Raw genomic sequence first — 26,918 nt, forward strand, 5'->3', positions numbered from 1 at the left:
TACAGACTCAGTAGAACATAAGCTTTCACATACCCCCCTTGGATAGACTTTTGGGGCAACCCTCCCCCGCCATGGGTGCAGCAGTTATCTGGCTGCTCCCCTTAAAATCCAGGAAGGGGGCGCTTCCTCATCCCAAATCCAAAAAGGGCCTTCACCCCCGCCTGGGCCAGAGGGGCTCAATGCCGTCATGAGAAAATCGAGGTTCCGAATGGTGACATTAGCCGCCTCCGTCCCTGCGCTTCGTAGTGGGGAGGGGCCACTCTCAGTTTGTGGTGCTTGAGACGGCTTGAGGTGAAGCTTGAGACGGCTGAGTCACATGGCAGCGTGCACTGACGTGGGGCAGTTGGCCAGACTGCGCCTCTGACTCCTCCAGGCCTGGTTGGCGACCATGGTGAGGCTGTGGTGACCATCCCCCTGGAGGTCCTGTAAACGTTGGACGAGTGGCTGAGGGAGAACCAGCTGTCTGGTGGGGTCCCGTTTGCCCAGGCCCCTCCCTCAGTACAGCTGGTGACGGGTGCCTCAGACGCCGGTCGGGGAGCCCACCTGGAGCTACGGATGCAAGGTCTGTGGTCCAGGCAGAGATGGGATGCACATCACTGTCGGAGTTGAGGGTGGTTCGGCCGGCCGGGCGTTTGTTCCTCTTTTAGAGGCGAGTGTGTTTCCGTTCTGACAGACACCACGCCAGCGACGTGTTATGGCAACAGACGGGGTGGTGCTCGTTCCTCTCCCCTCTGGCAGGAGGCGGCGGCAACCTACCTCACGGGGCCTGCACCACCCTGACGCATCACCTCAGCAGAGCATTCTCTGCGCACAACTGGCCTCAAGGAAGAGGGGCTTGGCTCCCCCTTCTGCAGGTGGGGAACTCCCCTCCTAGAGCTTTGTGCATCTCGGTCCCAGGTTTTGCTCATACCGAGGACAGGGCCTCGGGTTGGTGCGGGATGTCCCAGCAATGCCGTGGCCTGCAGGCCCCCTCCATGTTTTCCCTCCCTCCCCCCCAGTTCACGGGATGCTCCTGAGGGCCAAGAGGTACAAAGCAGCATAGATTCTCCGCCTCCACGTGGCCCTGCCGGCATTGGTGCACCACACTGTGTCCCTGTCGGTGGAGGGCCTCATTGCCCCCGTGCTTGTCCCAGGAGCTCAACCGGGGCCCTCTGGGCCACTCGACCCTGCAGTCCCTGTCCCTCGGCCGCGAGGGGCTATGGCTTTGTGGAGGAGAGCGCCTCTGCTCAGACCTAGCGAGGTGGCTGCTGGTGGAAAGCTGGAAGCCCTCTACTAGGGTGACCTATTGGACCAAATGGATGATGTTTTCAGCTTGGGTTGTAAAGGGGGGGGAGTGAGAGCCCCCATCCCTCTGATTTTAGATGACCTCAGCCTCCAGCAACAGGGCTTATCCACCTCATCCGTAAGGGTACACGCAGCGGCCATCGCGGCCTTTCACCGGGGGAAGGGGGGGGGAGCTCTGTCTTCACCTGCTGTGTGCGCACCTAGGCCACACCATTGTCAAGTGTTTTCTGAAGGGGCTGGGATAGACTCTACCCCCAGGAATGCAGCCCGTGATCCAGCGCCTCATGCAAGCCCCAGTTGAGCCTCTCCCACCAGCCCTGGACGGTGGCCTTTCTAGTGACTATCACCTCAGCTAGGAGGGGATCTGAGTAGCAAACCCTCTTCAGAGCCGCGACATACGGTCTTCTCTCTGGATGAGGTGACTGTGTCCACACGCTGCCTTTCTGCCTAAGGAACTGGCCCTATTGCATGTCCCACCTGGCCTATTGCATGGCTCGGGCAATTTTTCTGCGGGTTTTGTATTCGAAGCTGCATGCAGATGAGAGCGAGCGAGTGAGCACTCCACACCCTCGATGTTAGAAGGGCGCTTGCCTTTTACTTAGTGAGGGTGAGACAAGGTTGTAGATCCACTCAGCTGTCTCCATAGCACACAGAAGGAAGGGCCTCCTGCTGTCAGCTCGATGTCTGTCCTCTTGGATCACGGCACATAGCAAGGCGTGCTATGACCCAAAGGGGAAATCAGTCCTGCCTCTCAGCCCTAGCCCCCTCCAGGGCGTTCCTGGCACAGGTGTCAATCAAACATTTGTAAGGTGGCCACATAGTCACCAACCATTACATAATTCTGCACTAGGCTAGGCAGGGTGGGGCTGCTGGTAGGGCACTGAGCATTCCCACCCTGCCTCGGGGTGCGGTTTGGGCGTGGAATGGCCATAAGCAAGTACTCGAAGAAACAACGGTTACTTTCCTTGTAACTGTTCTCTGAGATGTTGCCTAGCTCCAGTCCCGCCCCCCCCTCCGATGTCCAGCAAGAACAAAGGGGGTGGGGGGGCAGCAGGGGATGTGTGTGCAGCCATAGCGGTGCCACTCCGGGGGCCCCCCGGCTGGCCTGATGGGCACTGCTAAGGGGAAGAAGCTGGAAATCAGGCATGCAGTGCACGCACGCCGCAGCGCAACGGGCAGAAGCAAGGCCTCTCCAAGCACAGCAGAGATGAGCTAAGCAGCCACCTTCCCCCTGCGGCTGGAGGGCAAACGGGTTGGCAAACCAGCAAACCATGAGAAGTCTGGGCCAGGGACCCTGTGCCCCCCCCCCCCCCAGGCTGCAGACACTCTGGGAGTCCCAAGGGGCTCTGTGCCGCCATTGGAGATGTGTTGGGGTCTGCAGCCGAGGAGGCGGGAAGCCAGGGGCTTGTGTGTCAGCCACTGGGATGGGATGGACCAAAGAAGCCGATTCTGCGACCTGGGGCGGATCAAAGCCCCACTGCACAGTGGAGGTGGGAGCAGCCCAGAGCAAAGACGGCAAGACTGTCTGATCATGGGATGGGTTAAATAGCCGGGGGGGGGGGCTTCTACTAGCCCCCCCCCCCGGAAACATCCCCACCAGTATCAGGAATTAAATGCCACCCGCTCTGGTAGAGTGAGGTTAGGACCCAGCTGCCAGGCCGGACAAGGAGATAGAGAAACGGGGCTGCCCCCGCCCTGTGCACAGGACACTTATCTGTGAGCGGAGGGGGCTGGGGGGCACGTCCTGTTCCCCAGAGGCTGATGCCCAGTTCTCCTGCCCCCACCCCGGCCCGTGCAGCCCGCTGGGGTATTTGTGCCGCCCCCGCCCACTGGCAATGAGCGTGTGAGGTTGAATCTTTCAGTCCCTGGCTCTGGGGAAAGCCCCGGCCCCACCCCAGCGCAGCAGGTGCCTGTAACCGCACCCCCGCCCCATGTTGGGGGGGGCTCAATGGTCTGACTCAGCGTCACTCGGTCCCTACTCGACTGGACTGAGCTAATGGACCCTCCCCCGCAGCACAGCGAGCATCTCCCACTGGGGCGGGGCCTGGGGACTGTCGCGGGGTCCAAGCCAAACCCCGGCCCAGTGAGCGCAGGGCAGGAAGGGGGCAGAGCCGCAGGCCCAGGAGCGGCTGCTCTCAGGCTGCGGAGGAGCCGTGCGAGGAGCAGCAGCCGGGCAGCACAAAGCAAGAGAGCAGCCTCACACACAGGCGGGGGTTGTATCTTGTGTTAGGGTCTCAGCAGGACACATGGCAAACCCCCGGGGTCCCCACGGCAGCCCCTGGTTCCCACGGGTGACGGACAGCTGGGACCCCGCGGCTGGTCTGGGGGTGGGAGGGGGGAGCAGGGGGATGTTTCCAGAGCAACCAGGGAGGCGTTGGCTGAAGAAGGTGCAAAGGGGGAACAGCAGCAGCCGAGAAGATCCTGGGGTGTCCGGCTGCCAGGGCGGCTCTCAGGACGGGCGCGGGGGGCTGCTGGGCGGGGGCTTCAGTGGGAATTTCCCAACGTCTCGGTATCAGGGGCTTTAAATAAACAAACACCCCCTGAGAGAGGATCAAACCCCTCCCCCGCCCGATGGACACCTCTCCACATGGCCCCCAGAACTCTCCCAACCCCCAAAGACTCCCCCCTCACAGTCACCCCCACACCACAGAGTCCCTTGTGCCCCACATAGACCCTTCCCCCAAGGTATCCCTCCCCCTCGTGGGTCCCATGCTCCCTTCTCCCCCGACACAGACCTCTCCCGCCCACGGCCTTGCCCCCCAGACAGGTGTAGGGACTGGAGATGGGTGGGTGCCTCACACCTACCTGAGCCGCAGGGGGCGCTGTACTCAGCCTCTGTGTGCTCCCCTGCAAGGCAAGGGGGGGAGGGATGAGGAGAGAGCCCCTCCCCCCACTCCCGCCCAGGCAGGGTCTGAGCCCCAGAGGGAGTGCGAGGTGGCCCAGGTGTCTGAGTGGGGCTGAGCGCTCTCTCCAAGCCCCGCCACCCCCCAGTCAGACGGGCTCCATGAGTTGCCCCTCAGCACACTCAGGGAACCCGCCCTGCCGGCCCGGCCCAGCCCATGGTGTTCTGGGGGCATCTGAGGAGCTGGGGGGGGGAGCAAATGTGTGGGGGCCTGGAACTGGGTCTCCCAGGCAGCGGGGTTCCCAGGTGCTGAGATCCCAGTGTTAGCTGGGGGCCCAGGATGTAGGAATTCTGGCCACTTAGCAAAGTCTGCTCCTTCGCTGTGGGGCGTGACCCCAAGAATCCAACTTCCCCCCCTCGGAGGAGTGGAAGGGTGGGCCCTTCTGATTCTCCCCCTTGGCCCCTGGGCATTTGGGGTAGAGGATTGGAGTCCTGTGGTCGACTCAGCCAACAGCCCTGGCTCAGGTCCTGTAGACAACAGAACCAGCTCCTGCCCCTTTGCTGGTCAGCCCGGAACTGAGCCAGGTTCCCTCCTTTTATTCTCCCTCCAGGCCTGACATTGGCTGCAGGTAAAATGGGGTGGGGCTAATTGGACAAAAATTCCTCCTGCTCCTGCTGGGACAGCCCCAGTTACACCAGCTTCAGCGTTCCCACTGGCCCGTTGAACACTCAGCTCCTGGGCTCCTCCCTATGAGTTGGCCCCACAGATTGAACCTGGGAAGGCTCCGACCCGAGTGGAATTGATGGAACTGGGGCCCTTGGGACCGGGGAGAGTTCAGTGACCCCCTCCCCCGACTGAGTGTAATGGGGGTGGGGCCCACGCAGGACCCCGAGGCTATGTCTACATTGGCAGATTCTTGTGCAGGAACGGCCATTTCACAGAGCATCCACCCTGCCCGCCCGCTCTCGCACAAGAAGATTTACAGCAAAGCTTGGGAAGAGAGGGTTTCTTGCACAAGAGCTACGCTCTGTTCTAACAAGTGTAAGCTCTCTTGTGCAAGAGGGCAGTGTGGACGTGTGGCAGGGGTTTCTTGCACAAGGAAGCCCTATGGCTAAAATGGCCACCAGAGCTTTGCTGTGCAAGAGAGCGTCCACACTGCCATGGATGCTCTCGTGCAACAGCACATGGCAGTGTGGACGTGTTCTTGCACAAGAAGCCGCCAGCGTAGACGTCGCCTGACTGTGCCATGATGCCCAAGGGAGCGGGGGGTCCAGGGCGGGCCCTGGCAGGACTCACCCGGCTCGTAGTAATCGTACAGCCTGACGGGGGCCGCTCTGAGATTCTTCACAGGGAAATCCTGCTCCAGGGAGAAGGTGAAACTCGCCGCCTCCTTCGTCAGCTGCCGAGAGAGTGACGGAGCGAGCGCCTGGGCTGAGCGTCTGCACTGGCAGTTCGGACCCCTCCCTGTGGGTGGCCCAGCCCGGCCAGGCCAGCTTCCCTCTGCCCCTGGCCTGGAGCAGTGAGAAAATCCGCCCCCGAATCCCCGTTCTACCCCTGCAACGTGCGAGCCCCTTTCATCACACTCAGGGCATGGCTCCAGCCTCCCCCAGCTCCCCACAGCCCCCTTCACGCCCCTCCCTGGGGTTTGGCCGAGGCTGGTCCCAGCTCCCTGTCCTTCATGCAACTGGGGAGGGGGAAGAGTTCAGTGCCCGCCCCCCACACACTGAGTGTGGCACAGCCCCCCAGAGCAGTAGTAACGGGGATGGGGCCTGCGCAGGACACCTCCTGTGAGGAAGTGGGGAGCTCCGGGAGTTCAAAGGGGGGTGTTACGTACAGGGGGACACTCAGTGCCCAGCAGTTACTGGTTTAATGTGACAAAGGGGGGAGTTTGTTGTTGCAGAAAACAGCCCAGAGTTGGGGCCGGGGGGGTCTGGGACCCTGGTGACCCCGACCCTGCTTGGAGGACACGGCCGGCTCTGGCCAGAGACAGACAAGGGGCTGCAGAGAGGGACCCCGGCAACCAGCCCAGCTGGCCCCAGCGAGGGGAGAACAGTGGACGGAGGAGAGGAGGGGAGAAGAGACGGGTCCAGGCGACCCTCTTGCCTGGGGAGAAGACATTGGTGGGGGAGGGGCTGTTGCTGGGGGTGTTGGAGGCTCTGCTGGGAGCCTGGGGGGGTGTTTTGGGGGACTGAGAGCAGGGCAGGCAGAGCCCAGCTGGCTGCAGGGGGAGGCTGAGTGGGGCTGAGGGCCCAGGGCTACAGGCCTGAGAGACCCGTTGCTGCTCAAAGCTCAGTAAACCCTTCTGCTTTGTGCGGGCTGATAGCTCTGGTCAGGAGAACAGGGGGGCGCTGTTCCTTCTGGGGGCGGAGGCCCCAGGGGTCCAGAGGGAGGGGACCCCGGAAGGGCTCATGGCGGAGGCAGGCGGCTGGAGGCCCTGAGAGGCGCTGTCCCGGAGGCAGAGGGGCGGACCCCCAGGTGAGAGTGGGCCCCCAAGAAAGGGTCTCTGCACTGGAGTGGCCCCCCGAGGAAGGGCTGTCTCTCTGCCGCTGGGGGGGGGGGGGGCTCCCCGAGACGGGGCTGCCGCACTGGAGAGGGGGGTTCCGCCCAGGCGCCGAGGGGCCGAGTGTGACCTGTGAGCCGTGACTCCTCCCCATTGGCACCAGCCCCAGAGCCCTGAGCCGCCCGCGCTCACCTGGTCCAGGTAGATGGTCACCTGGTCCTTCTGCACCTCCAGCCTCTTCACCAAGGGCTGCTTCTCCAGCTAGGAGCGGGGGGAGGGAACGGCTGAGCCTCGCACGGAGGGGCTGGGACTGGAGTCTCTGCCCGGCTGGGGGTGGGACATGGGGCCCCAAACACCCCCCATGGCCCAGGGGCCTGGCTGCCTCCCCCGAAGTCAGTCCCACCTGGCACTGGGGGGCTGCAGTAGGAAGGGGAAAGTCTAGGCAGGGGCGCTCTGTTGGAGGGGAGCTAGTCACGGGCAGGAGCTGCTCAGTGACGGGATGGGAGACCCAGGGCTGTGCAGCGCCTCACGGCTGGGTTAGGGGGCGCTGTGCTGCGGGGGGCAGGGCGCTGTGGGGGCAGCTCTGTGGGGGTCAGAGCTGCAATCTGTGTTCTCCTGGGGGGCTGGGCTCTCCCCACGGACCAGCCCCTGGATTCGGACTGTGTGACCGGCCCGACCCGGCCTCCTCCCAGCGACACTCACCTGCCCCAGGGAGCTCTTGGCGGGGACGTAGCCGGACGGCAGCTTGGCCTCGACAATGACCATGTTGGTGGCTGAGCGCTCCCCCCTGTACCTGCAAGAGGAGCCAGGGGCTGAGGCCGGGGCAGCCCTGGGTACAGACCCCGCGTGGGGGGGGGGGGGTGGAGGGGCAGGGGAGGCCTCACATCTTCTCAGCCCTGCAGGCGTCTCAGGCCCTCTGCCTGCCCTGGGCTGTGAACCCCCCGTGTCCCAGCCAGCCTCAGCAAGGGGCAGTGGCCCCAGGAGCTGCTTGGGAGCCGACTGCTCCAGATCAGCCCCAGGACCTGCCCGTCACTGCCTGGCGCATTGGTCCTGCTTTGGGCAGGGGGCTGGACTCAACGACCCCCTGAGGCCTCTCCCAACCCTCTGATTCTAAGATTTCAAGGGGCTCCGAGCCCTGGGGATGAATGGCTCCCCCAGCCCCCCCCCCAGCCCTGCAGTAGGACGATGTGCTCGGGGGGATTTGGGGTTCAAAGGGTTTGCTCCAGGAGGAGTAACTCTCGGTGTCCCTGGGTTATTGGTGTTACGAGGTGAGAGGGGATTCAGGACCCTGGCCAGTGGCTGGAGGGTGGAGTCCCGTGACCAGGGACCTGCAGACCCAGCTCGGGCCACACGGCCGGTTGGGGCCAGCGGGAGGCCAATGGGCGGCAGAGAGAGGACCCAGTGACCTGCCCGGCTGGTTCCAGTCGGGGAGCGGAGGAGGGGGGAGGGGAGCAGAGAGGGGCCCAGGTGACCCTGGTTACCGGGACAGAAGGCAGGCGGGGGGGGGGGGGGAGCTGCTGGGGAGGGATCTCGGCGGCTTGGCTGGAATACGGGGGCTGCTGGACGGGGCAGAGGGCTCAGGCAGAGGCCCCCAGGCTGCAGGGCAGACTCAGACGTGCTGGCGGAGGGGGCCAGGCCCACAGGCCTGAGAGTTCCTGTGCTGGGTTCAATGCTCAATAAACCTCCTGTTTCACGCTGGCTGAGTCGCTGCGGACTAGAGAACAGGGCTGCGCCGTCCCCTGGGAGTGCAGGCCCCAGGGCCTGGAGCGAGGGGACCCCCTGAGGGGCCCACGGCAGAGCCAGGCGGGCTGGAGCTCAGAGAGGTGGGGGGACGGTGGAGGGGCTCAGCCCCCAGGGGAGAGCAGATCCCTACGGAAGGGGGTTACCCCTGGGACCGCTGGGTGCCCTGTGAGTGTGACAGACAGCTCTGCCCAGCCACTTCCCCGCTGCCTGGGCCTGTCCCTGCCCCGGAGTCGGACCCAGCGGGTGGGGGCCGGGCTGGTACCGGGCGTGCAGGGCCAGGCTGAAGCGGGATGCGGCGCCCTCGCTGCACTCCTTCGGCTCCGTCTCCACCCGCAGCTCAAAGGTGGCGGCGCTCTTGGGGGGCGGCACGTTGTAGCGCAGAATCAGCTGGGAGAAAAGTGAGAGGGTTGGGGCGGAGCCTGGCACCGTGGGGCCCAGCCGTGGGGCAGTCCCAGGGCACAGCCACTCACCGCCGGGCCCCAGGGGCTCCTGCCCTCACCTGCACGAAGACACAGCCGCTGCCGCTGGCCTGCACCGTGTACTGCCCGGGGATCTCCTGCAGGGCCGCTCGCTGCAGCACCAGCCGGTTGGCGTTCTCCATGTGGAATTGCTGCCGGGCCCCGGCCGGGGAGCTCACGGTCACCGACACCGTCCCGCTCGCGCTGTACGTCAGGGCTGCGTATCTGGCCAGGGCCTGCAGGGCCACCACCGTGTCCTGGGGCAGGAGAGTCACCGAGGGGACAACAGGACCCCGCCTCCAACTCTCTGCAGCAGGATCGGGATTTCTTGTGATGCTGACAGAGTCCTTGTAGAGATTCTCCTGCTTGCTGAGCCAGCGGGCGATCTGGGAGCCGGTCGCCACGTCGGCAGCAGACACGTTGGGCAGGGAGAGATGGGCCAGCAGCACGTAAGCCGTCAGCTCCACCTCCACCATATGGTTCCGGTGGGACTCGGGGCTGGGCAGGCCCTTCACCTGCCTCCGCCAGTGGAGCTGTCCCCCTAGGAGAGGGGCCGAGGGAAGGGCAGCCCCACGGCTGCAGTTACAACACAGCGGGTCACCTGTTTGCCTGGCAAAGGGACCCGGGGGCCTCCCTGGCCAGAGGGATTCCTGCCCCCCACCGAACGCAGCCACCTCTGGGGCAGGACACAGCAGCTGGTTCCCAGGGCACTGGAGGGCTACACAGGGAGAACAGGAGGCCACTGGGCTGGTCATTGTTAGGGTCCCCGGCTTAAAACCCTGGAGCCGCTGTTCCCTGAGACTAAAGCCAGGCCCCGGGGTTCACCGACTGCCCGGACCCCCAATTCTGAGGTGCAGCCACACAGGGGCAGAGGTGCTGCTGGCCCACAGGGGCCCTAAGCAGGTATATCCCTCCCCCCAGCCCATTAGAAATATTCACTGTATTCTATCCACAACCCAAAATCCATCCCAGCCCCACCCCCAGGGAACAGGCCACATGCATTAGATGAGCGGCTGGTGGGGGAAGATCGAAGTGGAGACCCCATGGGATGTAATTGCTCAGCCTGCTTGTGCTCGGGGCCACCGCTGGTAGAGGGGGACACTGGGCGCCGGAGTGCGGGGTCCTCGGGCAGGAGGCAGGAAGGGAGCAGGGCCCAGCTGAAGGGCCGAGGGAAGAGCCATCACCAGGGCAGGGGGCAGTGGGTGGGCAGGGCCGTGGGGGGCAGCCCTGCCCTGTGTCTGGAGGCCGCCAGGGGGGAGGGCACTGGAGCGAGGCGCTGCGGTACCGGCGCTGACGCTGTGCTGGGCCAGGCTCTGCAGAAGGGCATCCCGCAGCTCCGTGCGCCCTGCCAGCCCGAAGGCGTAGGCCAGCAGCGCCCGCGTGTAGAGGTCACTGGTGCGCGAGGACTCCTGGAGGCACTGGAGGGCCCTGGTCACCGTGGGGTCCTGGGACGGGGGAGACACCCAAGAGACGCCCCGTCAGGCTGATCTGCCCAAAGGAGACGCCCCACGCCTGGGCGTGTTCCCCGGCTCCCAGCCCATGGACCCTCACAGCGCTCCACCTGGCAGCCAGCTCTCACCTGTCCCAGCCTGTCCCTACCCCCGTCACCTACACCCAGCACCCCCACAAACCTCACCCAGGTTCCCACACTGAGCTCTAGACACCAAACCAGCTCAGCCCCTCCCCACCTGCCAAATCTCCCTGCTCTACCCCAGCCCAACACCCCACATCACCCTGCCCCAGGCCTTGGTACCAACTCAACACGGACTGCCAGCACCCCCTCCCCCAACACCTCCTCCCATCTCCAGTACCCCGAACATCACCCTGACACCCCCGTATCCTGGCCCTCAGCCCCCCCAGTGCCCTGGTCCCTGCCCCGGCAGGAAGGCAGGGCTTGGCCTCACCGTGAGCGGCTGCCCCAGCTCCAGCAGCGCTGCCGTGACGTAAGCCGAGAGAGAGATTTCATCCATGATGTTGCCCTGCGGGAGATGGAGACACCAGGAGCCGCCTCAGGCCAGGCCTGTAGGGCCAGCAGATCTGGCTCCAGCGCTGTGGGGGGCTTGCATGGGCCCCTCCTCCTGCTGGGGCCTGTCAGGCCCATGTGGGTCGTAGCAGCCCGGGAGGCCAGGCTGTGGCAGTGAGTCCCACGGGCTAGTTCGCGCGAGGCGGCAATGGCTCCATGGCCACGGCTGCACTGGGCCCCGTGTGAAATCCTCCCTCAGCCCCTGCGCCAGGGCCGGGCTGCGGGTTTGCAGGGACGTTCCCCAGACGCCTGTGGAGACGCGGGGCCGGTCCTGCAGCGGCTGAGGGATTCGCCCCCCGGGCGAGCTCCGGCTCGTTAAATCGTCCCCCGCGCGGGAATCCAGACTGTGCCTGAGATTTGTCTCCTCCTAGCTCCCAAGCGGCCGGGGCGGCCCCAGCCCTCCCAGAGAGACCCGGCCCCTGCAAACGGCTGGGGACCAGCGGGGCCCAAACCGCAGCCTCTGGGATCGGAGACTGAGTGGAAACCTTTCACCACAAGCCAGATCCACATTCAGTGCGCCTGCCCCGTGCCCCCATGCCCAGGGACTTGGGTCCTTCGGACTACATCTCCCATGATGCACCAGGACTGCCTTTCTGACCCAGCTGTGGGGGGGGGGGTGTCATGGTAGTCACATGACTTCAGGGCCAGGCTGGGCCCACCAGGCTTTCCATGCCATGCAATGGGTGTGGGGTCTGCTCGGTGCCAGCTGGGAGCCTGGGCTGCTCAGGAGCCAGGGTGGATGGACCAGGGCTGCTCCCTCCTGCAAAAACCCTCTGACCCGGTGTGACATTATTGGGTTTGTGACAGGGTTAGGCCAGGGGGCTGCTGCAGAGAGGGGACAAGGCAGCCCAAAAGGGTGAAAACCCCTGTGAGAAGAAGCAGAGAACTGCAGCCCAATTAGATGCAGCTGGGAGGGAGCTGGCTCAGGCAAACTGAAGGCTTTTAAAAGCCTCGGCGGCTGGAGGCTGGGGGGGTGCGTGCGTGAGAGAGGATGAAAGGAAGGTGGTGGAGAGACAGAAAGGGAGAAACTGGAGAGAACAGTTGGGATCAGCACTAGGTAAACACAGCCAGGGAGGGAGCCTGAGGGCCCTAGCTGGGCTTCCTACCTTTGAGACCGGCTGCAAAACCCCAACCCCTGGGGCTAGGAGGAGGAGGAGGAGGAGGCCTACCCAAAGGGGCCCTTGCCACATGTGGTATCAGGGGTGGGATCTACGGCTGTGAGGCCTCACAGCAATCCTAAATCTGGCCAAGTGGCCCCTCGCGAAGGAGAAGCACCTATGGAGGACCTGGTAAAAGCACTGGGGCAGACCACGGCTGCCAAACAAGAGGCTACTCGGGTGCAAGCAGCCGCCAAGCAGGAGTCGGTGCGGCTCCAACAAGAAACCAACCAGTTGTTGATGAGCCAGGTGGCCCAGGACAGGGCCACCCTGCAGGAGGTGGTGAGCCAGCTGAAAGCCCTGACGGTCCAGGTACGTGATCAAGATGGGGCCCGACCCTTACGGGCTAATTTCTACTTACGAAAAGTGATGAAAGATGATGATGTTGAGGCCTATCTGTTGGCCTTCGAAAGGGCAGCTTTGCGGGAGGCCTGGCCTCAAGCTCAGTGGACCAGCGGGGAAGCCCAGAAGGCGTACCTCGAGATGGCAGAGGAGGCCGCCTCCAACTACCCCCAGCTAAAAGCTGAGATCCTGGCATGGGCAGGGGACGCAGCCACAGTGAGAGCCCAGAGATTTTACGAATGGAGCTATCGAGACGACCAAGGCCCCAAAACTCAGTTATTTGACCTGGTCCATCTGGCCCGGAAGTGGCTGCAGCCCAACATCCACAACCCCGAAAAGATTATCAAGGTGATCGTCCTTGACAGGTACATGCGGGGTTTACCCCCAGACCTACGGGAGTGGGTGAGCCAGAATGACCCCACAACATTTGATGAACTAGTGGCTCTTGTCGAGAGACGATTGACTGCTAAGGGACTTTCCTGCAGCCCCCGGGTCGAGGTGCAGTGTAGCAAAAGGTCCACCTTCACTTCGAGGACCCGTGCCCCTGAAGTTTCCGACCGAGTCCAGACAGGAAGAAAGGAGGCAGAAGAGCGACAGGAGTGGGCAAAAGACCTTGGGGGCTGGACTGGAGAGGGCAAGGGATCAAGACCCAACAGCCCAAAGTGAAGGGGGCTGTCCCGCCCAGGTTATAGGTGTTATGCCTGTGGGGAGATAGGGCACTGAACTGCAATATGCCCTAACGTAGAAGAGCCTATGCAATGTGACCTGGGGAACCTACAAGACGTTAGTGTCCTAGTCAACCTTGCAGGGGTGGCAGTGGGCCCCCATCAATATACCCAGCCCATGAAAATGAATGGGGTGGAAACCACCACCTTAGTAGATTCCGGGAGTACAGTTACGTTGGTCTTGGGGAAGGTAGTGGGGGAGGACCAGCTGACCCGAGCCAAATGCACTGGGATATCTTGTGTACACGGGGATACTAATTATTACCCCACCATCCCTGTGGAAATAGAAGTACAAGAGCAGGTCACAGAGGTAACTGTTGGGGTGGTCCCGAGGCTCCCCTATCCGGTGGTCATTGGACGAGACTTCCCCGGGTTTAGTGACCTGCTGCCACGGGACTGGGTAGAGGAGGATAGCTTCCTCCCAGCCTTCCATGAATAGCCCAACAGGCCTATTACAACTGGCGAACAACCTGGAAGTTCCAGGTGGGAGACCAGGTGATGGTGCTAGTACCGACAGCGGAGAGTAAGCTCCTAGCCCAGTGGCAGGGGCCGTATGAAGTAATAGAAGCAGTGGGAGAGGTAAACGATAAGATTCGCCAGCCTGGCAGGCGAAAGCTGAGCAAATATATCATGTCAACATGCTGAAACCTTGGCAAGACAGAGAAGTGGCCTTGGTTGCACTGGGGCCACCACCCCAAGGGGAAAACCCACAAAGGCAGGTGGGAATATCTCCCGAGCTGACCCCGGACCAACAGGCCGGAGTAGTCGACATGATTGAGCGGAATCAGGATGTGTTTTTGACAGAACCTGGTAGAACTATGGAGGTTTACCATGACATCATCGCAGACTGCGGGGTGAAGGTGCACATTACACCATACCGGATACCCAAGGCAAAACGAAAAGAGGTCCAAGCTGAAGTTGAGAAAATGCTGAAGCTCGGAGTCATTGAAGAGTCACATAGCCAGTGGTCTAGCCCTATTGTGATGGTACCCAAGCCAGATGGAAGCCTTCGCTTTTGCAATGGCTTTCAGAAGTTAAACGAAGTATCTCAGTTCGATGCCTATCCCATGCCATAGGTGGATGAACTCATTGACCAACTGGGCAAGGCCCGATTTATATCCACCCTTGATTTGACCAAGGGCTACTGGCAGATCCCCCTAGCACCAGGGGCCAAAGAAAAGACTCCGGAGGGTCTCTTTCAATACACGGTTCTCCCTTTTGGTTTGCATGGGGTTCCTGCAACGTTTCAAAGGCTCATGGATAAGCTGTTGAGGCCACATGCCAAATACACGGCTGCCTATTTGGACGACGTTGTCCACAGTCCTGACTGGGACACACACCTTGAAAATGCAGAGGCAGTATTGGAGACGTTAAGAAGAGCAAGACTTACGGTGAACCCCGCAAAGTGTACAATTGGGCTGGCCAAGGCCAAGTATTTGGGTATATTGTGGGAAGGAGGGTAGTGAGGCCCCAGCTCAACAAAGTGGACGCAATACAAAATTGGCCCCGACCAACCCGAAAGAAGCAGGTCAGGGCATTCTTAGGGTTGGTTGGATATTACCGCAGATTCATCCCGAACTTTGCCTCCAGGGCCTGCCCTCTGACCAATGTGATTAGAGCTCGTGGTCCTGACATTGTAAAGTAGACCACAGAGACGGAAGAAGCTTTTAAGGATCTCAAGAATGCCCTCTGTGGCGATCCAGTTCTCATAGCCCCTGATTTTAAGGAGTTTATCCTGCAGACTGATGCCTCGGCCGTAGGACTGGGGGTTGTATTGTCTCAAATAGTTGGGGAACAGGAGCACCCAGTCCTGTACCTCAGCAGGAAGCTTCTGCCCAGGGAACAAAACTATGCCATAGTTGAAAGGGAATGTCTCGCAGTAAAGTGGGCCATTGAAAGCCTTCGCTTCTACCTCCTTGGGCGGAAGTTTACCTTGGTCACCGATCATGCACCTCTATAGTGAATGCACCGAAACAAGGACAAGAATGCGAGGGTGACCTGGTGGTTCCTGTCCCTGCAACCCTTCCACTTCATTTCATATTTAGCTAGAAGCCATCTTGTATAACAGAAACCAGTTCAGCTTTTGTGCTTTAGCACGGAGACCAGACTGAACTTTGTCACCCTGTGTGAGAGGCCTACAGGATGGGCTATTGGAATGTGTTAATTGAGCTGGTTGGGAGAAGATCCTTACTCCCTAACACCTGCCCTCTATCTTGCTGATAAGGCTTCGCTCTTCATAGTTTAATTGATGATTTCTGTAATTGGATGCCCTGACGTCAGACTTGTTTGGTTAAGGGTGTAAAGATACTAGGATTGATTGTATTAGCAGCCTTACTGGGCCTGGCTCTGCTGGGCCCACATTTGGCTCATGCTGTGCCTTATTGATCAATAAAGCTGTTTGTTAGTTGCCAAACCAGAGAGGAGTGTTTTTGCTTCCACAATTTGGAGGTTCCACCAAGATTCCTAACGCATCACTTGCCCATATGGACGGACCGGCACTCTACTTCCAAGCCTCTCAGAGCGCTCAATAGAAAGCAAGGGGTTACCTGTTGCGAAATCTCCTGGTGAGGGCTTGGGATTTGGAGTGATGGCTGGCTGTCGGGGTTAGGGGAGCTACGGAATCCAATTTTGTGGAGCAGCTAACATTTTGTCTATCTGTGTCTGTCTTTGTCTATTAGGCCTGTCTTATGTGTCACAGTTCCAAAAGGGCACATCGGTGTCTTTAGTGAGGCAGCCATGCGCTGGACCCTCTGTGTTGCGATGCTAAAAAGCTGGTGTGGTGCCATTACTCTCTCTTGGCACATGGAACTGTGGGAAAGCTTTGTTGACTCTCTCTGTTATTTGTGGATGTAATACTAACCTTTAAGGCTAACCCCAGGCCATAGTACTTCCCCATTCCGTCAGGCTGTCTCTAGGCGCCAGGACATGGTGTTCTGTTGGGCTGGGGCAGGTGCCCGAAACCCCCGTGAGTGGGTGGATTTTGTTCCAGCATCTCACAACCAAAGGGGGAGGATCAGTGTGAGCAGGCGGACTCTCGGTTCAGTGTCTTCCAGAATTTTTCAAAGCGCACGCAGGAGATGGGGGTAGGTCAGTCTACAGGAATTCCAGTGCCTACTAAGGGCAGTCCAGCTTTCTTCATGTATACTCAGTATGGGAAAATACTTGCAAGTTTTTAGATAAGGGGAATTTGTATACCCAAAGCAATCCTAAATTACAGTTCCCATTGAAAGGGACTTTCGATGCAACTAAAATTCTAAATTTACGGGAGGCTCTTGAGGGGCATGGAGCAAAAACTCCCGATCGGCAATGGTCTGCCTATCTACCATGGTATGAAGAAACTTTTAAGAGACAGAAAGAATCTCAGTGAAAAAGCCTTAAAGATTCTCAGGAAAAACTTCAAACAGCAATTGAACTGCTGAAAGAGGCTGGTACTCTACCAAAAGCAGAAATAACTAAGCCTAGTGCACCACCTATTGGGCACTTGTATCCTTGTCTCCCAAACCCTGATTCATAGGATGACATGAAGGATGTCCTGTGCCCTGTGTGGAATCCCCCACCATATCCAGCCTCAGCTTCAGCTCCTGAGCCCCAGGGAGCTCCAGAGGACCGAGCAGTCATTGATGGGAAGGGAGTGAGGGGACCTAAGAGAAACGCTAATGCCCTCGAGCGAGCAAAAGAACTACAATCAGAGTCGAGCGCAGAGTCGAGCGCAGAAAGGGTGGTTAGTAGCTCAGCCCAAGCTTACCCTTTACGGGAAGTCCCAGCCCCACAAGGAGGGTGTATGCGGGTTTACCAACCCTGGACCAAGACAGCGTTGCACGCCCTAGCCAAAGATTTTCCTTCAGTAGAAGAAGACCCAGTAAAATTCAAAGCAGAACTGGCACTAGTAATACGGCCTTATGATCCTAACTGGCATGACCTTGATTTGTTTTTAAGGGTGATTCTGCCTGATGATAAGCGTAACAAGATTTTACAGAAGGCACGCTGGCCATCTGAACCTATTTCAGGAGACCCGGACTTAGCAGCTAATGTTGAGACTCCCACCCGGGCTAGAAACGGACTGCTTGATAGTATTCTTCAAGCCTTTCCCAAACTCCCAGATTGGGTTAAAATTAACACCTGCAAGCAGGAAGGAAATGAAACACCTGGTGCTTATTTGGAAAGGCTTACAAAAGTGTTTGAAAGGCACTCTGGCATTGAAAATCCAGCTACCACTGCTAAGCAGGTGCTGGGTGCTGTTTTTGTTCATGGATTAGATCCGGCTATTCAAACCCAGTTAAAACAAATAACAATAGGCTGGGAAACGAAACCTTTAGCAGATCTTCTGACAGTGGCAAACCACTGCACAGTGCCTAAAGGCTAAATGGGACAAAGAACCTAAACTTATGGTTTTGCAATCACTGCCTACTAAAACAGGCAGCGGTCGGGGCGCCCCATAGAATGATAGCCATGGGGCTCATATGGACCCCCGAGAGTAGCACCTCCTTGGTTTGGGGATGCTGCTGGCCAAGGCAACCCCAGGACTGTGACAAATGCAAATACTTGTCACTATTGCAAACGGCCCGGACACTGGAAGAGTCAGTGCCCGTACCGCCCTGGGCTGCCAGAGTCTGCAGCTTTCAGGCCCCCGCAGGGTCAGTTTAACCTAGCGGAGGCCGAGAGTCAATAGGGGTGCCCAGAGGAGGATTGCAACTTCGCCTTTTTATCTCCGCTTATTCCCTTGAATTCTGATGGCACTCTCACTTGCCAGGTTGCTGGACAAAACACCCAGGCTACGTCTACACTGGCACCCTTTTCCGGAAATGATTAAAACGGAACAGTTTTTCCGTTAAAAGTATTTCCGGAAAAGCATGTTTACATTGGCAGGATGCTTTTTTGGAAAAGCACTTTTTCCGGAAAAGCGTCCGTGCCAATGTAGACGCGCTTTTCCGCAAAAAAGCCCCGATGTCATTTTCGCGATCGGGGCTTTTTTGCGGAAAAGAAATCTCTGCTGTCTACACTGGCCCTTTTCTGGAACAGTTTTCCGGAAAAGGACTTTTGCCCGAACGGGAGCAGCATAGTTTTTCCGGAAAAGCACTGATGATTTTACAGTAGATCGTCAGTGCTTTTTCGGAAATTCAAGGGACCAGTGTAGACAGCTGGCAAGTTATTCCGGAAAAGCGGCTGATTTTCCGGAATAAGTGGCCAGTGTAGAGACAGCCCCTGGTTTTAGTGGACACAGGTGCTAGCAGGCCCACCCTCCAAGCGTCTTCTTTTTCTATTCCCATTTCTAACCAGGTTGTTAATGCTGTTGGTATTTCTAATCAAGTTGTACCTCACCCTGTTTCTAAACCTGTCCCTCTTGTACTAGGACCCATTTCAGAGCATCTTTCTTTTCTTCTAAGTCCTGCTTCCCCTGTGAATTTGTTAGGAAGGGATTTATTGTGCTGATTGCGCTGCACTATTTTCCGTACTCCTGATGGGGTTTATCTTAAAGTGCCTGCACAGACCCGACAGGAGGTGGAGGACCTGCTGCAGGGTCCTGACACCGTCCTATTCCCCTTAATTCCTGATTCAGATGCTGATCTTTTGTCCCGGGTCCCCAACTGCTTGTGGGCCACCACCCCAAACGAAGTGGGCAGGATATCAGTGGATCCTGTTTACATTTCTGTTGACAATACTAAGCGTCTGCCCTGTATTACTCAATACCCACTGAATCCTGCAGCTGAGGCAGGGATTCAGCCTGTTATTTCTGACCTCTTGGCACAAGGAGTTCTTATTCGCTGTACAAGTCAGTGTAACACTCCTATACTGCCTATAAAGAAACCAGGAAGGGACACCTATCGTTTCGTCCAGGACCTTTGAGCTGTCAACGCTATTGTTATTTCTCAGTTTCCTGTTGTGCCTAACCCGGCCACTATTCTCTCCTCTATCCCACCTGATTCTACCCATTTTACTGTCGTTGATCTCTCCTCTGCTTTTTTCAGTGTTCCCCTCCATCTTGACTGCCAACTCCTTACTGCTTTTACCTACAAAGGACAGCAATACTGCTGGACTGTTCTGCCACAAGGGTTTAGAGATTCTCCCACCTACTTTTCACAAATTCTGCGGCGGGATCTCTCTGACATTACATTCCCTTCTGGCTCTGCTCTTATTCAATATGTAGATGATTTGCTTCTTTGTAGCGCTTTCCTTGAGGCCTGCAGATCAGATTCTGTTGTACTTCTCACGGCTCTAGCTAATAAGGGTCATAAAGTGTCTAAACAAAAACTACAGCAAGCCTATGGTTCGGTATTTGGGCCACGACCTCTCGGCGGGGAGCCGTCACCTCTCTGCTGATAGAATCCAGGCAATTCTTCGTGCCCCTAAGCCCACTACCCTTTCCCAAGTTCACTCTTTCCTCGGTATGGCTGGCTATTGTAGACAATGGATTCCTAACTTTTCTCAGATAGCCAAACCACTCCAGGATCTCACTCGTAATGTGACCCCTTCTCCTACAGCGTGGGGATCTCAGCAAGACACTTTTACTTTTCTCAAGCAGGCCTTGGTATCTGCTCCGGCTCTAGGCCTACCCGATTACTCCCGTCATTTCACTTTGTTCTGTCATGAAAAAGAAGGATGTGCTTTGGGTGTACTGGTGCAGAAACATGGTGATAAATACCGCCCTCTTGCTTATTACAGTACTTATCTTGACCCTGTTGCTGCTCCATGTCCGCCCCCCCCCCCACCTGCATGCTGTTGCTGCAGCAGCGTGAATTTTAGAACAAGCAGAACCTTTGGTTTTACAAACTCCTGTAACACTGGCTGTTCCTCATTCTGTGTCGGCGTTACTCTTAAAGGGAAAAGCCCAGCACCTTTCTAATGCCCGTCTTGTTAAATATGAACGGCTTCTCTTTGCTTCTCCCAATGTCTCCGTAATTTGTTGTGACACTTTAAATCCAGCTACACTGCTCCCTGCACCCCACAAGGGGGAGCCTCATGACTGTTTGCAGGTTGTGCAAGCCGTCACCTCTCCAAGACCGGACCTTTCTGAATCGCCTTTGGATAACCCTGATTTTATACTTTATACAGATGGTTCTTGCTTTTATAATTCTAGTGGAGTTTTAGTAGCAAGCTATGCAGTTTGTACTGTCTGGGATGTAGTAGAATCTGCTCCTCTACCTGCTGTTTCTTCCGCACAGATAGCAGAATTAATGGCTCTTACAATGGCCTGTCATATTGCTGCAGGAGCCTCTGCTACTATTTACACTGACTCCAGCTATGCCTTTGGGGTAGTCCATGATTTTGGTATGCTCTGGAAGCAGCGGGGTTTTCTTACCTCCTCTGGCCACTCTATAAGGAATGGACCTTATGTAGCCGCTTTACTTGATGCAGTTCTGTTACCCTCGGCTCTTGCTATTGTTAAGTGTGGAGCTCATTCATCTTCCTCTAATGAAGTTGCATTAGGAAATGACATGGCCGATCGGGCTGCTAAGGCAGCCGCCTTATGTCCTCCTTGGGCCGAAGCATTGTACCCTTCTCTCCCACCACCGCCAGCTCCTACGCCGTCTCTTCCGGAACTGTCCCTCCTGCAAGACCAAGCCCCAGAATCGGAAAAGCAGGAGTGGAGACTGGCAGGGTGCACCTTGCACCCAGACCACTTGTGGTGCAGCTCTGATGGCCGCATTGTTGCCCCAGTGGTCTTGCTACCTCACCTTGCCTCCGTGTTCCCTGGATTGTCACATGTTGGCAAAGGGGGGATGGTAGCAACCCTAAAACAAAATTGGTTTGCTCCCAAATTCTCCCAAGCAGCCAAAGATTACTGTCTGGCTTGCCCTGTCTGCCAAGCCCACAACGTGGGTAAACCTGTAAAGACAGTTCCGGCAACCAGACCTCCGCCTTTGGGACCATTCCTGAATTTATTCAATTGCCTAAATGTCAATCTTTTGAATATGTGCTGATTATTGTTTGCTTGTTTTTGGGATGGGTAGAAGCTTATCCCTGCAGGAAAGCTGATGCCATCACAGTGGCAAAGAAACTTCTAAATCATTACATCCCGTCATGGGGAATACCCCTTGTGATCTTCAGTGATACAGGCACACACTTTACTGGACAAATTGTTCAAAATCTGGCAAAGTACTACTCTATCAGACAAGCGCTTCACTGCCCGCAACACCCGGAGAGCGCAGGAGCAGTAGAGAGACGAAATGGGATTTTAAAAAACAAACTTGCTAAAATATGTGAGGACTCTGGCTTAACATGGGTAGAAGCACTCCAAATTGCCCTAATGAGCATGATAGCCACTCCTAATCGGAAAACTGGACTCAGTCCCCATGAGATTGCATGTGGTCAGCCTATGAGAGGGTATGTCTACACTATAAAGTTAATTCGAACTAACAGCCGTTAGTTCAAATTAACTTTAATAGGCGCTACATATACAAACTGCTAGTTCAAACTTAATTCGAACTAGCGGAGCGCTTAATTCGAACTAGGTAAACCTCATTCCACGAGGACTAACGCCTAGTTCAAATTAAGTAGTTCGAATTAAGGGCCGTGTAGCCACTTAATTCGAACTAGTGGGAGGCTAGCCCTTCCCAGCTTGCCCTGATGGCCACTCTGGGCATAACCAGGGAAACTCGTCTGCCCCCCTCCCGGCCCTGGAGCCCTTAAAGGGGCACGGTCTGGCTACGGTGCCCGTGCCAGGTGCAAGCCTGCCAGCACCCAGCCAGCAGACCCTGCACCTGGCACGGCACGAGCCAGCCACCCGCTGCCACCCAGCCCTCCGCCTCTTCCCGGGACCAGGCTGGCGGCTCCCAGGAGCCTGCCCGGGACTGCAAGAGGGGGGTGCCCGCCTGGTCTAGTGCGGAGATCGTGGACCTCATCCAGGTTTGGGGGGAGGCGTCCAACGTCCACGACCTCCGCACTAGGCACAGGAAAGTGGCTGTCTAGGGCAGAATAGCTGCCAGCCTGGCCACCCAGGAGCAGGTTTGCATGAAAATTAAGGTGGTCCAGTGAGACCTCCGACCCTGAGCCCTGAGCTTAGAACATAAGAACGGCCATACTGGGTCAGACCAAAGGTCCATCTAGCCCAGTAGCCTGTCTGCCGACAGCGGCCAACACTAGGTACCCTGGAGGGGATGGACCGAAGACAACGACCAAGCCATTTGTCTCGTGCCATCCATCTCCAGCCTTCCACAAACAGGGGCCAGGGACACCATTTCTACCCCCTGGCTAATACCACTCCATGGACCCAACCTCCATGACTTTATCTAACTTCTCTTTAAACTCTGTTCTAGTTCTAGCCTTCACAGCCTCCTGCAGCAAGGAGTGCTACAGGTTGACTATTTGCTTTGTGAAGAAGAACTTTCTGTTTTTAGTTTGAAGCCTGCTACCCATTAATTTCATTTGGTGTCCTCTAGTCCTTCTATTATGGGAACTAATGAAGAACTTTTCTTTATGCAACCTCTCCATGCCACTCATGCTTTTATAGACCTCTATCATATCCCCCCTCAGTCTCCTCTTTTCTAAGCTGAAAAGTCCCAGTCTCTTTAGCCTCTCTTCATATGGGACCTGTTCCAAACCCCTGATCATTTTAGTTGCCCTTTTCTGAACCCTTTCCAAGGCCAAAATATATTTTCTGGGGTGAGGAGATCACATCTGTACACAGTACTGGAGATATGGCGTACCATAGTTTGATACTTCCCCTCCTCGTTCCCCTGGCATCCCCCTTCCAGCTCCCTCCTCCCAGGTTTCCCCCTCTCCTCTCCCATCCTCTTTTCCCCTCTCCCACCTCCTTTTCCCAGACTCCCCGGCTGTGTCTACACTGGGCCACTTATTCCGGAAAAGCAGCCGCTTTTCCAGAATAAGCTGCGAGCTGTCTACGCTGGCCGCTTGCTTTTCCAGAAAAGCAATGACGATCTACTGTAAAATTGTCAGTGTTTTTCCGGAAAAACTATGCTGCTCCCGTTCGGGCAAATGTCCTTTTCTGGAAAAACTGTTCCGGAAAAGGGCCAGTGTAGACAGCACAGTAGTCTTTTCCGGAAAAAAGCCCCGATCGTCATTTTCGGAAAAGCATCCTGCCAATGTAGACGCGCTTTTTCCAGAAATACTTATAATGGAAAACTGTTCCGTTTTAAGCATTACTGGAAAAGGGTGCCAGTGTAGACATAGCCCCCGAGTTTTGTTCAATAAAGCGAGTTTCTATTTTTGACCACACGTGTCCTTTATTTTGTACATCAGGAAGGGGGGCTAGGGAGGGGTCAGTGGAAGGAGGTGAGGGAGGAATGGGGTACGAGCCCCCGATGGGGAGGACTGGGGTGGCTCTGCTGGCTCCTCGGGGTGGAAACTCTCCTGCAGCCCCCCGATTGACCCCTCCGGATGGCAGCCTGCGGCAAGTGCAGCCGGGCTGATGGCTGAGTGCTGTGATGTGCCGAGTGTGGGCACTCAGGGCACTCCAAGCCAGGACTGCTTTGCTGTCCCTCATCGAGGTAGACAAGCAAGCGGGGAACCCTGAGAACTGTCTGTCCGGGGTGGGGGTCGGGTCCCTTTAAGCACAGCCCTCGGCTAGCCTGAGACAGCAGCTCCATGCTCTAAGTCCTAACCTGATGCCCTGCCAGCACTGCTTCCGGACAGCCTTAACTTCGGTTCAGTGTCCACTCAATGTAGACATGCTAGTTCGAATTAGCAAAATGCTAATTCGTACTAGTTTTTAGGTCTAGATGCACTAGTTCGAATTAGCTTAGTTCGAATTAGTGCTGTTGTGTAGACATACCCAGACTGTTAAGCAGCCCAGAAATTGACCTGTCTGATGCCACATTTGTTGAAGAAAGCATAGTCAAGTATTGTCAGGAATTTATGAGGTATGTACAGTCCTATCATTCACAGGTTAAAAACGCCTTCCAGGAGGCCCCGACTGAGCCATGCCATAAACTGCAACCAGGAGACTGGGTTTGCATGAAGGTTTACCAGCGGAAGACTGCCCTGGAACCCAGGTGGAAGGGTCCCTACCAAGTCCTTCTGACCACCCATACTGCTGTAAAGTGCGAGGGATTGCCCACCTGGATTCACGCTTCCCACTGCAAACCGGTTCCAGCCCCTACAGAGGTTGGCCCCAACAAGGAGCACCGCAGACCTGGTACCAGAAACCCAGGTCCAGAAGTAGATGGGGATCAGCGCAGGCCTGGTACCGGCAATCCAGGCCCAGAAGCAGACGATCCTGAGAGACCGAGGCCAAGGTACCAGCTGCGGCCCAGAAGAACCAACCAGCGATAGGTGAAGCAAACTGCGAAGTCCTGAAGAACAGCCGGCATGAGGCTGGACAAACAATTCATGCTAATCTTATGCTTAGTCTTGTTTTTAATACCTAGTAGTTATAACCTATATGGTTCAAATGTGTTTATGCTTTTAAAGAACCATGTTTCCCAGGAATTTAATTCCACAGGTTGCTAGATATGTGCTCACGGTCCTGTACATTCAGAAGGAGGCATCCCAATGATTCCAGTCCCACTAAACAACACTCAAATGAACGGCCCATTGTTTAGTGAACTGAAGCCAAATGATATGTGGCAGGATAAAGGGTTCACTAACCCAGGGTATATCCGCCTAGCCCTAACCCCAGTGGGAGAGTGCTGCTGGACATGTAATGGTTCCGGAGTCAGGATGGGAAAGAGCAGGTGTGAGATAAGCGTTGTCCTGAACAGGGTATGGTATAGAAAAACAAAGGCCCTTATGACTTTGGAATCGATGGGTACTATTTGCAGTGGATGATGCAGCCCCAATGCCATAAAACCTTAACAGCGAAGGTTGGCCATTACTTCATATGTGACCGTAGGACACATAAAACACTGCCCAAAGATCGGAGTGGAAGCTGCTATATTGGAGCAGCCTTCCCAGCCATTCGAATCACTAACCACCTCCTTGGTAGTAGAATCCGAAACTACCGAGAGATTACAGAAATATAGCGGTTTTGGGGAATTACAATCCCAAGGTTGTGTGTGGCCTACACAGTAAAAGAAATTCAGAGGCTGGAAGTAGCCTTCAAGAAAGTATCTAATGCCACAACCAAAGCCCTCCGTGCCATTAATAAGGAGCTAGGAGAAGTAAGGCATATGGTTCTCCACAACCGGATGGTCCTAGACTAAGTCCTAGCTAGTAAGTGCAGGGTTTGTGCCTTAGTGGGAGAAGAATGCTGTGTGTATATCACTGACACCAGCAAGGAAGTAGAGGAAGATGCCTCAGAGATTGAAAGAACTGTGGAAAGCCTAAGATAGGAGGAAAGCTGGACCCTCTGGGGTTGGTTGGGAGGCTGGTTTGGACATGTGGGAACTTGGATTTAGCGAGGTGTGGTTTTAGTATTGGCTATATTCTTTTGTGCTTATTTCTGTTTCTTGTTAATCAAATGGGCTGTGTCTACACTTGGCCACTTATTCCGGAAAAAAAGCCGCTTTTCCGGAATAAGCTGCGAGCTGTCTACACTGGCCACTTGCTTTTCCGGAAAAGCACTGACGATCTACTGTGAGAAATCAACTGCTTTTCTGGAAAAACTATGCTGCTCCTGTTCGGGCAAAAGTCCTTTTCCGGAAAAACTGTTCCAGAAAAGGGCCAGTGTAGACAGCACAGTAGTCTTTTCCGCAAAAAAGCCCCGATTGCGAAAATGACGATCGGGGCTTTTTTCCAGAAAAGCGCATCTACATTGGCCACGGACGCTTTTCTGGAAAAAGTGATTTTCTGGAAAAGCATCCTGCCAATATAGACGTGCTTTTTCCGGAAATACTTATAACGGAAAACTGTTCCGTTTTAAGCATTTCCGGAAAGGGGTGCCAGTGTAGACGTAGCCATGCTGTATTTCTTATATTCTGAAAAACACCAGACAGACCCTTACCAAAGGGAATGTGGAAGTAATGATGTTAAAATATGATGAGCAAAGAAAGGAACAAGAAATGTACATAAATACTTTGATGGAAATGGAGGTATAAAATGGTTTCAAAGTTAGCCTTTAAAAGGCTAAAAGGGGGGAGTTGTGGAAACCATTTCATATTTAGCTAGAAGCCATCTTGTATAACAGAAACCAGTTCAGCTTTTTTTGCTTTAGCACGTAGATCGGACTGAACTTTCTGTCACTCCGTGTGAGAGGCCTACAGGATGGGCTATTGGAATGTGTTAATTGAGCTGGTTGGGAGAAGATCCTTACTCCCTAACACCTGTCTTCTATCTTGCTGATAAGGCTTCGCTCTTCATAGTTTAATTGATGATTTCTGTAATTGGATGCCCTGACGTCAGACTTGTTTGGTTAAGGGTGTAAAGATACTAGGATTGATTGTATTAGCAGCCTTACTGGGCCTGGCTCTGCTGGGCCCACGTTTGGCTCACGCTGTGCCTTATTGATCAATAAAGCTGTTTGTTAGTTGCCTAACCAGAGAGGAGTGTTTTTGCTTCCACAGGGAAGAGGGGCCCTTGACACAGGTTCTAAAGATGACTGTTGCACCCGTGGAGGGGGGGGGGGGTTGACCCAAAAGTCTGTACAGAAGGGGCCACATGAGGTGTCGCATGAAAGCTTCTGTTCTACTGACTGTCTGTGCTATTCACGTACTTGTGTAATGTCTGTCTGCAGAGTTATAATTATGGACTCTGTGGTGATGCTGGAAGGTTCTCTGTCTGAGCAGAGCAATGGGCAAAGAATGGTCAGCCAGTGGCTATGCTAATTAGCAAGGCTCCAGAGACAGTAGATCTCTAAGTGCCAGAGACACACTTGAGGAATGTCTGGATATCTGCAGACCAGCCACAATAATGGTTGCTGCCTTGGGACACAAGGATAAGTCGATGGACCATGGGACCTGCAGTGACCTGCTCTGGCCAGGAAGATGCCAGGAGAGGGATATAAGCGCCA

General features: G+C 56.2%; 2 protein-coding genes across 4 annotated transcripts in view; one reads left to right on the plus strand and one right to left on the minus strand.

Moving 5' to 3' along the window:
• Nucleotides 1-3,493: 3,493 nt before the first annotated feature.
• The window catches only part of LOC112545886 (alpha-2-macroglobulin-like protein 1), a 90,081-nt gene continuing 66,656 nt past the window's right edge, over nt 3,494-26,918 (minus strand). For 2 of the 3 annotated variants that reach the window (XM_089773958.1, XM_089773959.1), the window contains 8 exons: nt 10,733-10,807; nt 10,114-10,273; nt 8,870-9,369; nt 8,633-8,757; nt 7,330-7,420; nt 6,820-6,888; nt 4,090-4,131; nt 3,494-3,803 (listed from right to left, as the gene is read on the minus strand). In XM_089773958.1, the coding sequence (XP_089630084.1) occupies nt 3,519-3,803; nt 4,090-4,131; nt 6,820-6,888; nt 7,330-7,420; nt 8,633-8,757; nt 8,870-9,369; nt 10,114-10,273; nt 10,733-10,807 (1,347 nt within the window). In that variant the 3' untranslated portion in view covers nt 3,494-3,518. Of the gene's footprint in view, nt 3,804-4,089; nt 4,132-5,423; nt 5,527-6,819; nt 6,889-7,329; nt 7,421-8,632; nt 8,758-8,869; nt 9,370-10,113; nt 10,274-10,732; nt 10,808-26,918 lie in introns of all 3 variants that reach the window. The other variant, XM_089773961.1, reaches the window with a different exon arrangement.
• LOC149521310 (uncharacterized) lies at nt 11,500-25,533 on the plus strand. Its single transcript, XM_089773967.1, has 2 exons — nt 11,500-12,320; nt 23,918-25,533. The coding sequence occupies exons 1-2, from the start codon at nt 12,129-12,131 to the stop codon at nt 24,302-24,304; spliced, it is 579 nt and encodes a 192-aa protein (XP_089630093.1). The 5' UTR covers nt 11,500-12,128; the 3' UTR covers nt 24,305-25,533.

Source organism: Pelodiscus sinensis, chromosome 29 (assembly GCF_052426305.1).
Source record: "Pelodiscus sinensis isolate ZL-2025 chromosome 29, ASM5242630v1, whole genome shotgun sequence".
Lineage (NCBI taxonomy): Eukaryota > Metazoa > Chordata > Testudines > Trionychidae > Pelodiscus > Pelodiscus sinensis.